Source organism: Colobus angolensis, unplaced genomic scaffold (assembly GCF_000951035.1).
Source record: "Colobus angolensis palliatus isolate OR3802 unplaced genomic scaffold, Cang.pa_1.0 Scaffold251, whole genome shotgun sequence".
In the NCBI taxonomy this organism is placed as follows: domain Eukaryota; kingdom Metazoa; phylum Chordata; class Mammalia; order Primates; family Cercopithecidae; genus Colobus; species Colobus angolensis.
In genome coordinates, this window is record NW_012115722.1 from 4,013,269 (window position 1) to 4,028,784 (window position 15,516).

Sequence of the window (15,516 nt, forward strand, 5' to 3'; positions counted from 1 at the left end):
CCCTGCAGATACCTACATCTGAAGATGCTCAATTCCCTGATATAAAATGGTACAGAATTTGCATATAACTGACACACATCCTCCTATATATTTTAATTACATCATCTCTAAATTACTTATAATACCTACTAAATGTAAATGGTACATAAAGAGCTCTTGTATTGTTCAGAAAATAATGACAAGAAAAAAGTCTGTACATGTTCAATACAGATACGAATTTTTAAAATCCGTATTTTATTTACGGATTTTTAAAAACATGGATTTTTTAAAAAATCATATTCCATTTGCAGTTGGTTGAATCCATGGATGAGAAACCTGCAGATACCAAGGGCTGGCTCCATTTAGATTCCTAATCATTCCTCCAGGTAGTCAATTTTTTAAAATCACATTGACAAGCTCATTCATCCATTTCTGCATTCAACACATATTTATTACAGGGTGACTGGACTTCTAGGCGGTCAGAGCTAGAAAAGGCCTTACAAGTCTTGTACCCCACACCCTTCATTTTACCCAAGGGGGATGGGGGCAGGGCTAGCCCTAAACCCAGAGTCCCTCAGCCTCACCCCTGATCTAGTAATCACCTCACCACCCCAACCAAGCACTTAGCAGTATAAAACCTTGTGCAAAATATATGTACTTTTTCATTTCAAAAATGAAAAAATTACAAGATGAGTTTTTGTACCTTACTGTAATTTATAAAGCTAGTAAATATTAGCAAAATGGAATGATAAAACCAAAGAACAAAAGTGCCTTTACAAAAGTAATTGCAGGGTTTGTAAAGATTCTTTCCACTTTTTTCACATTAAATATTTTATAAAGTCATATGCCATATACTTATGATGACTTTTCTGCCTTTCTGCACAGTTAGAAAGTCATTCAGGAAAGACAATGATACCACAAAACAACACTCAGAGAATGCACATTGCACTGCACTGACATGTAGAATCTATGGTCCTAGTCTACAATATCCACTGTGGTCTAAACACACACTATGGCTATTATTAAACAAAACATCCCATTTCTACTTACTTTAGTCAGAAGGAGGATGAAGCTGCTGCTAACATTTCGATGACATATCTGATTATCTCAAGTGAAACCACACTGAATTTAATGGGAGTACTGGCTGACAGATCAAACTTAAGTTCTGGACAATCTTGTCTAAAATAATAGAGGTTTAAATATCCATCTCTTCCAGGAAATTGTAATAATTCTATATACCAAATTCATCTTTTTATGGACTGTATGTTTGTATAGGACTATTTACTTATCACTCCAATTCTTTCATCAATTTACTTTGCCCCATTCCATAAAATATTAATAGTTAAAAGCCTTAAAAAAAACCTGTTAGCTGACAGTAACTACTATGAATGAAGAGCTTCCACTGCTAAATACCCTAATCCTCCAGGAAAATCACTTCAAAAATGGACATTTTGGGACAGAATCACTCATTTATCTCAAAACCAGAACAAATAGAAAACAACACCATTAAGGGAATTTAAGTATTTTTCTGACCACTACTGCAGAAACACAGAAAAACTGAGCAGATTGTAGACATGCAAGGATCAGCAGTATATAGAAAGGATTAACAAATCAAACTCAGTACATCTTTAATAACTGGATTGAGAGTAGACTCTTAATAAAACCAAATTATTTCTTCCTCAAGGCAACCGTTAGCTACAAAGGAAAAATGATTTCATATCCTTGGTCCATAAAGAAGACACATTTATTTACATTCTCAATGGACTAAAAGAGGCTTTAAACTTTCACAATTAAAATTGTATGCTTCCAAAAATATCATATGATCAATGCACTTAACTTAAAGCTTCAGGTATTAATAACTTCATTTAGACTTCTTAAAAAACCAACACAAACATACTTTCTAGAGTGCAAAATGCTTCTTATTAAATACTTCGGGGACACAAAAGCAATTTGTTTTTAAACACAGGCATCCTTTTCTGAAGGATCATCACCACAAAGACATCCATTGCCGGCAATGGACGTGGACCAGAACTGCCAGCTTGAATAAGATGCAACGTTAGGACTCTGCCTTCAGTTTCTTCGCCTCTCCCGATGACCCCAGTTATTTGTACAAACTCATTGTTGGACTCTGGTACATGCACATATACGCATCACAAAGCAGTCTTCGTGCACAGCCTTGGATTCTTCTGGAGTCCAAGGAATGCAGGTCTTCCAGAGACATCTTCAAGTACTCTCCTACTTCTGGGCATGGGGTGACTTGAGGAATGTTGAAGCCGTTCTGACCACCTGTGGCACAGAGGAAGAACTCTTTATAGGGCAGTCAAGTTCTAAACCCTTTTGCCAGTGATTTTACAATCCTATCATTTCCAAAAAGCTAATTTCAGGCTCTAAAAGCCTTTATTTTTCTTCTGATTTCTGGAAGTAAAAGCCTTCTTTAATTCTTGACATATTCTCATTTCTTGGTTTCTGAAAGGATTCTGGGTTCAACAGTGAATAAACCTGGTAAAATAAACCTGGTTCACATGAATTCTGAGGTAAGCCCCAAACCTACTTTCCAGACTTCTCTCTGTAGCCACTCAGGGAATCATGTTATCAATACATATGCAGACAACACTCCGTTCTTCACATTTCATTTCCTCCCAGACACAAGTCGCCCAGCAAACTTCACCAGGAGACTGTCCGATTAGCAACAGATCTAGTCAAATGAACACTATTATAGCTCCCTACACTTGAAACACATCCTTACCCAACTCTAAGAGTTTGTCTGACACATGACCAGGCCCCGATAAAGGTGCTCTGGGGTGTGACTTCAGAGATTCCAGGAAAGGCTCCTCTGGGTTAGCTCAGTGGCTTTTCCAAACCTATGCTATTGTGCTACGCTGTCCAGTGCAAACGTTAACTGGGTTGGGGGCACATCTACAGATGGGGCTGGGATCCTTCAAGCATCAGAGAACTGAGAAAAGGTGGAGAACTCTTGGTCTAGGCCCTGGGCCTCTGTTCAAGAGGCTGCCACAGGGAATGTCTTAGGCTACTGGAGGGCCACACCAGAAGATTGTGGGGGCTGGACCTGAGAGAGCAGCTGAAGGAAAAATAGGGTGTAAGAATGGAGGAACATGAGAGTCACACCTCACAACCTTGCCCAGGCCTGGTCTTAACCTGCAAACTCCTCATAGGGAGAGGCAGGGCTGCTTTAACAAACATTTCTTACCTGAAACCCACAATCCCCCCTGGCATTCATTAAGCATTAGTTAAATAATGATTAAGCATCCTAGAAAGTGGCCTGGCAAGTGCAGCCTGTTCCCCACCTCATGGAGAAACATACTACATGCAAAAGAAGCTTTACTTTTCTAAAGAGGATGTTTGTTTACTTCTGCTGTCAGCTTTTGGCAATTGGAAGATAACATGGTTTAGTATAAAAAACATAAGCACTGAGATCAGAAAGACTGAGTTAAACAAACTACATGACCTCAAGCACCTTAAACCTCAGCTTTAATAAGAGAAAAATAGGAATAATCCCCATCTTGCCAGGATTTAGGCAGAATGACTTAATAGTGCTCAACAAACAGCTACTGTGGCTCCTACAAAAATGAGAGGGGCCTGAAGGAAGACAACAAAGCTGGAAATAAGATCCCTCAGGGCTGAAATAAGACTTTCAGGATTCTTTCTTTAAAAAGAGCATATGCATGTCAAAATACCACAACAATATGAGGTTGGGCGCACCAGCTCCTCTTGTAAGCCCAGCACTTGGGGAGGAAAAGGTGGGTGAATCACTTGAGGCCAGGAATTTGAGACCAGCCTGGGCAAAATGGCAAAAGCCCATCTCTACTAAAAATACAAAAATTAGCCAGGCATGGTGGCATACGCCTGTAGTCCCAACTACTCAGGAGGCTGAGGTGGGAGGATTGCTTGAACCTGAGAGGTGGAGGCTGCAGTTAGCTAAGATCATGCTGCTGCACTCCAGCCTGGGCAACAGAGCGAGACTCCATCTCAAAAAAGAAAACAAAACACAATAATATTATTCCTTAGTTCAGTTAGCAAGGTTGTTAATGCAATCCAAGACATAAGACTGTTGTCACCAGAATAATCCTGAAAGCATTTTCTTGGAAAATATGTCACTCAGAACAGGTGATCCCACTATGAACTATCCCCACTACAAACCAGAACCCTGTGCCACATGCAGAAGAAAGGCATTTTCAGTACCATCCCGATCGGCCATGCTGTCAAAGAAGAGCCAGGCGGAGTCGTCCTTCCCATACTTCACAAAAGCAACATAGTGGCTTGTTTCTATGCAGAGAACAGCAAATAACTCCATCTTCTGGCAAGGGATGCAGCCGTGTCTCCAGTCCCAGTCAGGTAAGTCTTTGGGAAGTGACACTGGGTTGTATTTATGATTCAGCCTCTTGGGATGAAGGTGGACCTAAAATGGACCATGAAAAGAATGTCATTAGGTCGAGGCGGGTGGATCACAAGGTCAGGAGTTCAAGACCAGCCTGGCCAAGATGGTGAAACCCTGCCTCTCTTAAAAATACAAAAATTAGCTGGGTGTGGTGGCGGGCACCTGTAATCCCAGCTACTCGGGAGGCTGAGGCAGGATAATCGCTTGAACCCGGGAGGCAGAGGTTGCAGTGAGCCAAATCATGCCACTGCACTCCAGTCTGGGCATTAGAGCAAGACTCAGTCTTGAAAAAACAAAAACAAAAACCAAAACCAAAAAAACCCAAAAACAAACATGTCATTGATAAGCGAAACTCAACGTGTCAAGTGAATGGGCTTCTTTACTCTTGTTAAATGCATCCCTTACTCATAGCAATCAAGTACTTCACCAACAGCTCTCAAGTAAACAGAAAAGGCAAAAGCAATCCCATTTTATTGTGAATTTTTAACTGTTAAGTATGATTTTAAAAACTTTCCAAAACCAGCATTCTGTTTTCAACTATAAATAAGTTACTGTTCAACAAAAATTCATCCATTAAGTGAAGGGAAACTCACTTGAGTGTTACAGGTTTTACAAAACTGCTTGATTTTTCCAGCTGAGATGTCTGGATCGTCGTAGCATTCTCTACACTCATACATTGCAAGCCCTCCACATATCCGGCACTGTCTGGGAGCTGAAATGTGGGGGAGGGGGAGGGAAGTTAAAAGGGCTTTAAAAAAATGTTTTCTTTCATTAAGAAGATGTAAAGAAAAGTTAGGCTTTAAAAAGAATAATGTTCATGGCTTCAAAAAAGTCTCTTTCTCTTCCATCCACTGAAGCTCTCAGTTAGTATCCGAAATATCTTTAAAAACATTTTATCAGACCAAATAATTTTTCCAAACAGTGTCTCCTAGAGTGTTTTCCCCTTCATTATAAAATGCCCATTGATGAAAATTCAAAGATACAGGAAAGTATAAAGGAGAAAACTAAAAGCATCTACAATTTCAGTTGGCAGGAGATAACCACTGTCAATATGATTTTGAATTTTCTCTAATAATTTCATATCTGAACATTTACATAAGTATATATGTGTGTGTGTGTATATATATGGCCCCTTTAATAGAACATATCAATGTACTTACCTTTCCACTTAATATTACACCATGACCATTTTCATACACACTGGTCTTCAAAACCATGAATTTTAATGGCAGTAGTGTAATTGTTAGATACACACTCATTTAACTATTCTCCTCTGGTTAATATTCAAGTTGTTTCTAATTTCTTAATCATATGATAATAAGTATGTTTGCATATCAAATTATTTTCATTTCTGTTTTCTCAGAATAAATTCCTAGAAATAAAATGACTGGTTTCATATTTGCCAGGCTCTTCAGATACTCAATTGCCTTGGGAAATACTGTGTCCAGTTAGAGTCTAACCCACAACTGATGGGAATTATCTGACAATTTCCACAAAACCAACAAAACAAACTAAAAAAATCTCATACTTACTGTCTTCAAGTAAATCGGTTATATTTAATTCCAGAGAAGGAAAAATTTTTTTAAATAGTTTAAAGTCTTTTCCAAATCGAGGCATCTGAATAATCAGACATGATGGTGCCTATAAAAAAGACAGATATTTTTAGAATCAAAGTGTTAAAAAAAAACTTTTCCCTATGAAACCAAAATAGTCATGGCTGTCAAACAAAACAGTGAGTTCTGCCTTAATATTGGTGTCCTATGAAACAGGATCCATACGTGACCATGGGCTGTAGACACAGGACACCAACAAGCCACAGGTCTTCAAGTGGCTCATGATCGCAGGGACACACCAGCACCTAGAGGTTACGAAGTTCAATAATCTCGGGTCTCAGATAAAATCATGGCATTTTATTTGGGTTTATATGTATTAAAGGTTTTGGAAAGACTGTTTTTGCAAATAAGATACAGAAAATATCATCACAGAAGGAGACTGCTCATTATATTTCAACAAATAAATAACTGTGGCTTTTAAGGTTTTACCAAAAATGATTTCAGAAATGAATACAATCAAAATAAACCACAAGCATATACTATTAAAATTATGGAGATTCTTAGACAATAAAAGAAAAATAATTTCTATCACTCGTTCTTTGGCAAATATAAATGAATTTATAGACATTTTGTCTCTTAATGAAGGGGGAAAAGTATACACTACATTTTGATATATTTGGATAATATGCTTGGGTAAAATGGCATTTTAAAAAACATGTCTCCTTTTGCTTTAAACTACCTAAAAGTTTTCAAGTTACGCAAATTAGCTTGGTGTTTTCTTTGGCAGCAGAAATCCAAAAAATTCAATCTTAATTCTAAGACATTTTCCGTAAAGGCAAAGTTGAAACACTGCGTACTTTTTAAAATTTGTGTTTCTTAACAGTTTGCGTTTCAAACTGTTCTCAGCTAGTTAAAATCAGTAGATATTGAATCTACCAAAAGTCTTAAGACTCCCACAGACTTTCATATAAAATGCCACAGACGAGTAGCACTAACCTCTGCAAATTTCAGGTTACTGTTGATAAAAGACCATTCTAACAACTGCTGAATTGTGGGAACTCCAACTTTCTCATTTTTTTCCATAAAAATTTGATAGAAGTAACAATCTTGTACCTTTTGACCTGCTGATCTAAAAACATGCAGAGAAAAAAATACATACAACCTATTTATTAAATGCTCAAATCAAAACGTGAAGTTGTCCCAGCAGTATTTGAGAACAGAAAAACCATAAAATTGATGGTGTAGCTTTGGATAGTCAGAACAACAGAGGGAAATAAATGATTTGAATAAAATAATTAAATGTGCTTAGGCACAAGACCTTATACATGATTTGTTTAGTTTTTAGATTGGAAAGTTCTCTTAGTGATTAGGAAAATAATAATGGAATAATAATCCCAATCAAGAAACACTGTGTGAACAGAACTAACCAAAAGGTAAATCACTTGGTGCAACTTCACTGCCCAAATCTAGAAAGCAGCAAACTGTATTTAATGCCTGAAAATAAATTATTATATGCCTGGATGTGACACATTCTTAGCAGACCTTCTAGACCAAACTTTTCATTTCTAAAATGAAGACGCTGAGATCTAGGGAAGGAGAATGACTTCTCAGCAAGTCAAAAGCAGAGATGAGTACAGAACCCAGAGGCCCTAACCGCTGCTTACCATTCTTTCCGCTAAAGCATGGTGTCTGATAGTCACTCGTTTATTCAACAAATACCAAGTAAGCACCTACCATATGCCAATCATAGTGTTACTCTTATATTTTCAGCATCTTTCCTTCTAAATATTTTACTATAGCACGCCATTAGTCTTTAAGACTAACTCTACTAGAAGGACTAATAATCCTTAAGTTTACTATTTACCTTTTCAGCAGAATTTCTGGATATAAAGTTAGACTGCTTACATCTAAACTTATATCTAGATTTCAAGATTTTTAGCAGGAAATATTAACATAGTTTTCACTTAAAAAAAAAAAAAAAACTCAGCTATTCAGAGATCAGCCTGCAGAAATCCTCAGCTTCCCAAAGCAACTTACATCCCCAAATAAACAAAACTTAATTGATAACAAAACAGGAGATTCTGGAGACCCGCAGCAAATACAAACAGATGATAATCAAAAAACCTCAAGGCTACACTATACCAATGTTTTAATCAGTTGTTGATGACTATGACAAAAGACCAGAATTTTTCTGTGAAAGTCAAAAAGCATAGAAAATTAACAGTTTACAGGAAAAAAAAAAATAAGAGAGGAAAATAAGAAACCAGGAAGTAGTAGAGGTTAAGTAGTTGTAATCATAATAATGGCAGCAAGGGAGGAGGGCCGGTCATTGAACGGAGCAGTGCATTGCAAACACTAAGAGAAAGGAGGCAGAAATGAGGATGGAGAAGACAATTTACTAATTTCTTGACTTTCCCTTGTTTCTTGAATCCCACTCCTTTATTCTAAACTCAGTTTTGTTTTACTGAAGTACATCCTATAGTAAGTCTCTGAATGGTAATTTAGTACTGGTTCTTCCTGCTCTGAAATTCTGAATATTTTTATTCTTAGAATTTCAGTCTATCAAAAATTCTAAAAATTCTTCAGCTATTATCTGTTGAAACATTGCCTTTTCCCTATTCTCTCTAGTATCTCCTTCTGGAACTCCAGTTAGAATCCATCTTCCATGTGTATTATCTTCACTCTCTTGTTTTCTACTTCTTTATCCCTTTGTGCAACATTCTGGGTACTTTCTTCAGCTCTGTCTTCCCAATGAGCAATTCTCTCTTTAGCTGTGCACACTGCTTCAATGAGGTAACGCCATGATATAGTTTCTATTTCTGGAGATTCTGTCTTTGGTTATTTGATTCTGTTTATCAAATCTGTTTTACATTTCATTGGCATCTAGTTCTTTTGTCTCTTCAATCATTTAAGAACATCTTATAGTCTCTTTTAGACTATCTAATTATTTCAGATTTTTTAAGGTACTCATCCTATTTGTTGCATCTGCTGACTCTGTCTGTCAAAATGAAACGCTAGTGGAGGGGAAGAATTACTCTCGAAAAAGAGCCAACTTAGAATATTTATAATCTTTAAAAAGTGATTCTCAATATGAAGAGGTTGTTTGCAGGGGTAAAGGGGACAGTGTACCCTTCAGGGGGTGTAAGAACTTCCCAGGGCCCTTTCAAGTCCCACAAGGCATTTAGACTCTGAGATATATTCAGAGATGCCCTGATCCCTCCCTACCCGCTCTGAGGATCACTGCAGTATTCAACCTATGTTATTATTGGGTGTGTATTACATTCCATAAGTGTGTAGGCTAGAAAAGGGAGTAAAGAGGATGAAAACAACTGTTTGAAGCATCTGAAATTTATCTCTTTAAAATGAAAAACCAAATTGACTTTTTTCTCCCAAAGTGCCTTCTAGGTTTCCTACATCATGTACTAAACATATCTTTCCTTTCCCATTTCTGTTTGAAAGTTGACTTATTAGACACTGAAATTCTACATGCAGTTAATTCTATTTCTGAGCTTTCTATTTGGCCCCATTGATCCATATTTCTAATCTTATGCTAGTATCACACACTATTTTAAAGTCTATTGCTTTGCCTTCGTAGCTTATAATAGAAATCTATTTTAAAAGCATTCTTCAAGATTTTTGCCCACTTCATTTTGTACAGAACTCTAAATCCACTTTCCTGAAGTATGTTAAGATCTTGCTTGTGTGCAAATTATTATGTAATCATCTTTAAATTATTTAATTGTCCTACCCAGAATGCAATCTTTCTCACTAATTAATCAAGTCCCTTTTAGCTCTGTATAAGTCTTTAAAAAATCTATCTCAATAAAATTTATTTCTTGGTATTTTATACTTTCATGAAGTATGAAATTACTTTTTCATATCTGCTTGAAGGTACACAGAAATGCTATTGATTTTTCTATGGATATTTTACATAGACAAATTATGAATTCTTTTGCTAACTGTAGTAATTTTTAGGTCATTTTCTAGGATTTTTTAGGTGTACATATAGCTATTATCATCTTTGAAGAGATAATATGAGCTCTTGATGGTTATATATCATGTCTCATTTCATTAATTAGAACTTCCCAAACAATATCAAACCACAGCCATGGCACTGTCCACCCTTCCTCTCTTCTCCTCACCCATCAATTCAAAAGTAGCATCAAACAATATCACTTTAAGACACAGAGACGAGGAAGAGTACTTGTCTATGCTTAGCTTTTAGGGAGGTCTATAGGATATCACTAAGATTCTCAACAGAGAAACCCAAGCTAAAATGTAAAAAAGGTTCATTGTTTAGACTGAGAACATTCAAACTATCTGGAAAGTTCAGTCATTTAGAACATTTCATTAAGAGCTTTACTACATTAAACAAGGCTTTCATTCAACATGGTGGGTGGGGAGGGGAGACAAAGTTACACAACTAAGAACAGGAAAGCTAATTTAAGACTAAATTTTTTGAGTGATGAGTAGACAGAAAACAGCGTTCTTGAAGTGTCTTATTAAGTTAGAATAAGATTTTTTTTCTTAAAAGGTTCATTAATTGAAATTATGAAAATATATATACAGTTTCAAAAGAAAATGATATGCAATAATACTTATCGCTAAGGTTAAAAATTATAGTACAAATTTACATTGGATTTGATCTTCAAGTAAACTATGATACTGTGGCGAGGACAACAAATAAAATTAACTTGCATGATTTTCCCCTAGGCTATTAAGAGCCCTAAAAAAATACAATATTAAGAAATCATTCTGGAAATCATGTCTGTTGAACAATGGCAGTGGAAATGAGAATTGTCTATTTTTCCAATGCTTCTAGAACAATTTAAAGGTTACCTGATTTTTAGCAAAGGTTCTACCCTTAAAATATGATGAAACAGGATATTCAAGAATTCCTCAGGATCTAGGAGAAAATTTAAAAATCAAATAAGTCACAGGCAAAATTTTTAAATCATTTTGTTTTTTATTTCTAACAGTCATATTTTAATACTGAATTCCGTTTCATTCACCCAATATTATTTCAATTAAAAGCACAGTTTTCAAGTTTTCCTGACAAAGGAAAAATATAAAAGACATTTGAAAGTTATAATCAAGTATTAGGTTTCAATTTTGTTTTAAGTTTATTACATTTGAAAGGGTGCAACAGATCGCACATAATGAAATAGCTGTTATTTCTTTTGGGGGCTTTAAGGTAAGTGGAGTACAATCTGAAGTATGCCCTGTTTTTTCCTGCAAGCCTCTAAACATTACAGCTGGTTACAGTATGCTGCTGACAAGTTCAAAGTCAGGTGGTGAATCTTTGAGTAAGCCCATTAGCTAGGAAGAGATTGAAACACTGTTCCCTGACTATAAACTTAATCCTACTCAGCAGCTTTCTAACTCCCTTTTATAACAAGGAAAACTCAGTGGGAAAATGTAGAAAACCCAATGCAACTCTGCACCACAAGAGAGAAACAACTGAGAATATCATTGCTGGGTGGAAAGGAAAGGACTTTTTATTTAAGCATTTAGTATACTAGAACCAGCTAGCTTCTTAAAGGAGTTCATTATTCCACATCATCAATCACTTTTAGAAGAGAGGAAGAATTTACAAAAAGGGAAGATAACCATATATCACAGAGAAAGAAATTTCTAATTTAAAATAAAACCCCCCAACTACACAGACACACATTTCAGTTAATACTTAGACATGTGAATATGCTCTTCAGTTATGTTTAATGCATGTAAGTTAAGATGGTCACCTTTTTCTTCAGAGGTAAATCCTGATGCAGCCTCCACCTTTTCAAGTATTTTCCTCAGTTTCATAATTTTTGTGGCACACACATATCCATATCTATGTTAGTAAAAAACTATTAATTGATATTGGCATGTATTAAATTATATAACACATCTTAATCACACAGTTCTTTTTTTTTTTTGAGACAGAGTCTCACTCTGTCACTCAGGCTGGAGTGGTGCAACGGCCCGATCTTGGCTCACTGTAACCTCCGCTTCCCAGGCTCAAGAGATTCTCAAGCCTCAGCCACCAAAGTAGCTGGGATTACAGGCGTGCACTACCATGTCCAGTTAATTTTTGTATTTTTAGTAGAGACAGCATTTCACCATGTTGGCCAGACTCCTCTTGAACTCCTAGCCTCAAGTGATCCACCTGCCTCGGCCTCCCAAAGTGCTGGGATTATAGGTGTGAGCCACCGCGCCCAGCCAACACATTTCTTATACAACTCCAGTATGTCATAAATCAATAGGTTAGACAATTAGTTTGAAGAAAACGATTACAGACTTCTTCTTGAAGCTTGCAAAATTGAAGATCTAGAACCAGAATTATTCTAGACACTATTATATGTTCTACAAGTAACTGTCTTACACTAATACAATACAAAAAATATTTTAAGTTTGTGGTGACTAATTTTCTAAATAATATTTGCTTGGGAAATTAAAGCATTTACTTTATAAAGCAGAATATACAATTTTGAGAGAGAATATCCTTTTAATAGTAAAGTGTGAAACAGCCACCAAGGGAAATGGGAAAAGAATTTATAAGAAACTGAAAATCTAAAATCTGCAATCAAACCAATTGGCATAATGATGACATTTTCTCTCTTCTTTGTCTCAATGCAAGACACATTCAATAAGTTTAATATCACTTTAAATTTGTAATTCTAAAAATGGCTTCAGAGGACAACTTAGTGGCTACCATAAGTTTACTAAGGACAAGTCAGAACTAGCTAATTTTATATCTACTTTTTATACTATTCATTCACTCGTTCGTTTCCTGCAACCAATGCAGACTGAGAATCTACCACTTACATAGTAATGTAACCTGGCAGCCACTGGGAATACAAAACGAGTATAAAAAGACAGAGTCTCTGAAGAAAAGCAGAGATTTCAGCACCAAATAAAACCAGTCAGCTATATACAGATATGAATGCTACAGACACAGACACAGGGAATCACAACAGGGCATCTGACCAGTTTCTTACTGTATACAGGGTAAGAAAGTGTGATTAACTATGATTCTTAACCAGTTGAACAATAGAATCCAAAGAATGTTTATTAATGAACTTATGGTGCTTTGGAAGGAAGGAAGGAGGTGGTAACATGCCTTAGGGTTTCGGGTTTGACCGGTCTTGTTCCAGTATCAATTACTTGGGGAAAAAAATAGTATGTTTAAAAATTTGCATAAGATAAAATAATTGATGTGAAAATCAAGATTCACAATTATCTTAAAAGGTAAGATCAATAGAGAATTCATTACAGAATTTAAGGAAAGCAAAAGATTCAAGTGAGGAAATTTATTCTCTTATAATTTACTTTCCTAGTCATGCGATATAGCAGATAATTTGGGATGCTCATTGTATTTCAGTATTCTGCTTTTTTGGTTCAAATTTGATATAAAACTATTTTTTACTTTAATTGATAAATAAGAACAGTATATAAAAGGATTCAAATTTATCTTAATACGGACATTAAATTATATCACTTTCTCTCTATACTCCTGAATGAACAAATTTGTTTTATGATCTATCGCCCTAATTCTTCACAGTTTAAATTTCATAATGTGACATTATCACATATCACTACTACCACTTATTCAAAGTCTTTACTAGATATCTCCTGTCACTTGTGCTTGCACCATTACAAATTGCTTCCTGTGGCCATAAAAAGACATATTTATAATTCCTATTATAGGAAGGAGGAAATGGAAAAATAACCACCTTTTTAAGGCAGGTGGAAAAAGGCCAAATATATTCCTTTAACCAAAAAATATGGCACTAAAATACATCTCATCTGTTGCTAGTCCAAAGTAGTAAACATTAGCTATTCTATAAAGAATTTCCCTTGTTCCTTTTCTTTCAGATTTAAGAAGCTAGACTATATCAATTTAACTAATAAGCATGATTACTTGTAGCAGAGGTGTTAGAATAAACTATTTCAAAAGATAAGAATTCTAAGTATTATGTATTAGCTTTCCTAAATGTACTGAAATCGCTAAATGATAGTTTACTCTAGCAAAATGGGTTACATCATTTCATGGAATATGCTATCAGATTTAAGAAATTAAATAAACAAAAAAGTACAAGGACCAAAGGTTTAAAAATGTAATATTTTACCATGAGAACTAATTTTCACCCATCCCTTATTATATGAAGACAAGGTATAAATTAATTACTATATCAGAAAACAGCAAATAGAACACAATGTAAAGGCAAAATAGCAATATGTCTTCTACTTACATTCTCAGAGGATTAACAATTTCTGTCCTCAGTAACTCTTGGGTTTCACTATAATATTCTACATCATTCTTTTCTTTGGGTCTAAGTAACACAGTGTCCAGAACAGAACTAAAAGCAAATAAGCTGCAAAAGAAAAAGGATATTTTTCTTCATGCTATAAACATATTTTTCAAGAAATAGATTTTTTAAAGAATTAGAAGAGGAAAAGAAGTAAAGTCTAGAGAAGAAATAACATAACAATTTGTGTTTTTAGTTAACACAGGTACCAGGACCCCTGTGAAGATGCCCATGGTTCAATCATCAGGACCTAGAGATCCTTCCATGTTAAGGACAATACCAATAATACTGAAAAAGCAAACTGCAGATCAACGGTGTTAAAGGATAACAATGTGCCCACAGAATATTAAGAAAGAAAACTTTGCGAAAGTTGAAAGAGGGACTACAAATCTGTCAAATTACAAACAGACAACAGAGGACAGCAATTGGAAACAACTTCCCGAAGCAAGCATTACTCAGTGCCTCACTTCCCTCTCCCCGTGTCCCTTTGCAAAGATCTATTACATTAACAGATTTCTTTAAATGCTAATATCACTTATGAGTGACTAACAGGCCAGGAGCGGTGGCTCATGCCTATAATCCCAGCACTTCGGGAGGCCGAGACGGGTGAATCACCTGAGGTCAGGAGTTTGAGACCAGCCCGACCAATATGGTGAAACCCCATCTCTACTAAAAATACAAAAATTAGCTGGCCATGATGGAGTACACCTGAAGTCCCAGCTACTCGGGAGGCTGAGACAGGAGAATCGCTTGAATCCAGGAGGCGGAGGTTCCAGTGAGCCAAGATCACGCCACTGCATTCCAGCCTGGGTGACAGAGTGAGACTCCATCTCAAAAAAATAAATAAATAAAATGAGTGACAGCAGTAACTTGCTGATATCAAAGAAAAAGAAAATTTAGCTAATACAGATTTTTATCAGGAAATCTAAAGAATGTATCAATGCTGTAAGGCTTGTTTTTGTCAAAGTATTCTGCAAATAAATGACCACCACTTTATTCTCCCTACTTTAAAAATGTTAACATCCCATATTAACTTCCTAATTCTTATCATATGGCTACAGAACTGGCAGGCCACTCTCAATTTAGCTCAGTCTACAATCCTCAGAACCTAAAGATTCTTGGTTCAATCTCCAGAGCTTAAAGATCCTTGCAATGTTAAGGCCGGGCATGGTGGCTCATGCCTGTAATCCCAAGCACTTTGGGAGGCCAAGGCAGGTAGATCATTTGAGGTCAGAAGTTCGAGACCAGCCTGCCCAACATGGTGAAACCCCGTCTCTACTGAAAATACAAAAAA

The 15,516-nt window shown here is 36.0% G+C and overlaps 1 protein-coding gene across 2 annotated transcripts in view; it reads right to left on the bottom strand.

The window, feature by feature from the left end:
• Positions 1-673: 673 nt before the first annotated feature.
• The window catches only part of CYLD (cylindromatosis (turban tumor syndrome)), a 47,960-nt gene continuing 33,117 nt past the window's right edge, over positions 674-15,516 (bottom strand). For both annotated transcript variants that reach the window (XM_011946613.1, XM_011946612.1), the window contains 8 exons: positions 14,166-14,288; positions 11,673-11,764; positions 10,768-10,834; positions 6,925-7,057; positions 5,908-6,016; positions 4,969-5,087; positions 4,180-4,396; positions 674-2,265 (listed from right to left, as the gene is read on the bottom strand). In XM_011946613.1, coding sequence (XP_011802003.1) covers positions 2,081-2,265; positions 4,180-4,396; positions 4,969-5,087; positions 5,908-6,016; positions 6,925-7,057; positions 10,768-10,834; positions 11,673-11,764; positions 14,166-14,288 — 1,045 coding nt within the window. In that variant the 3' untranslated portion in view covers positions 674-2,080. The remainder of the gene's footprint in view (positions 2,266-4,179; positions 4,397-4,968; positions 5,088-5,907; positions 6,017-6,924; positions 7,058-10,767; positions 10,835-11,672; positions 11,765-14,165; positions 14,289-15,516) is intronic.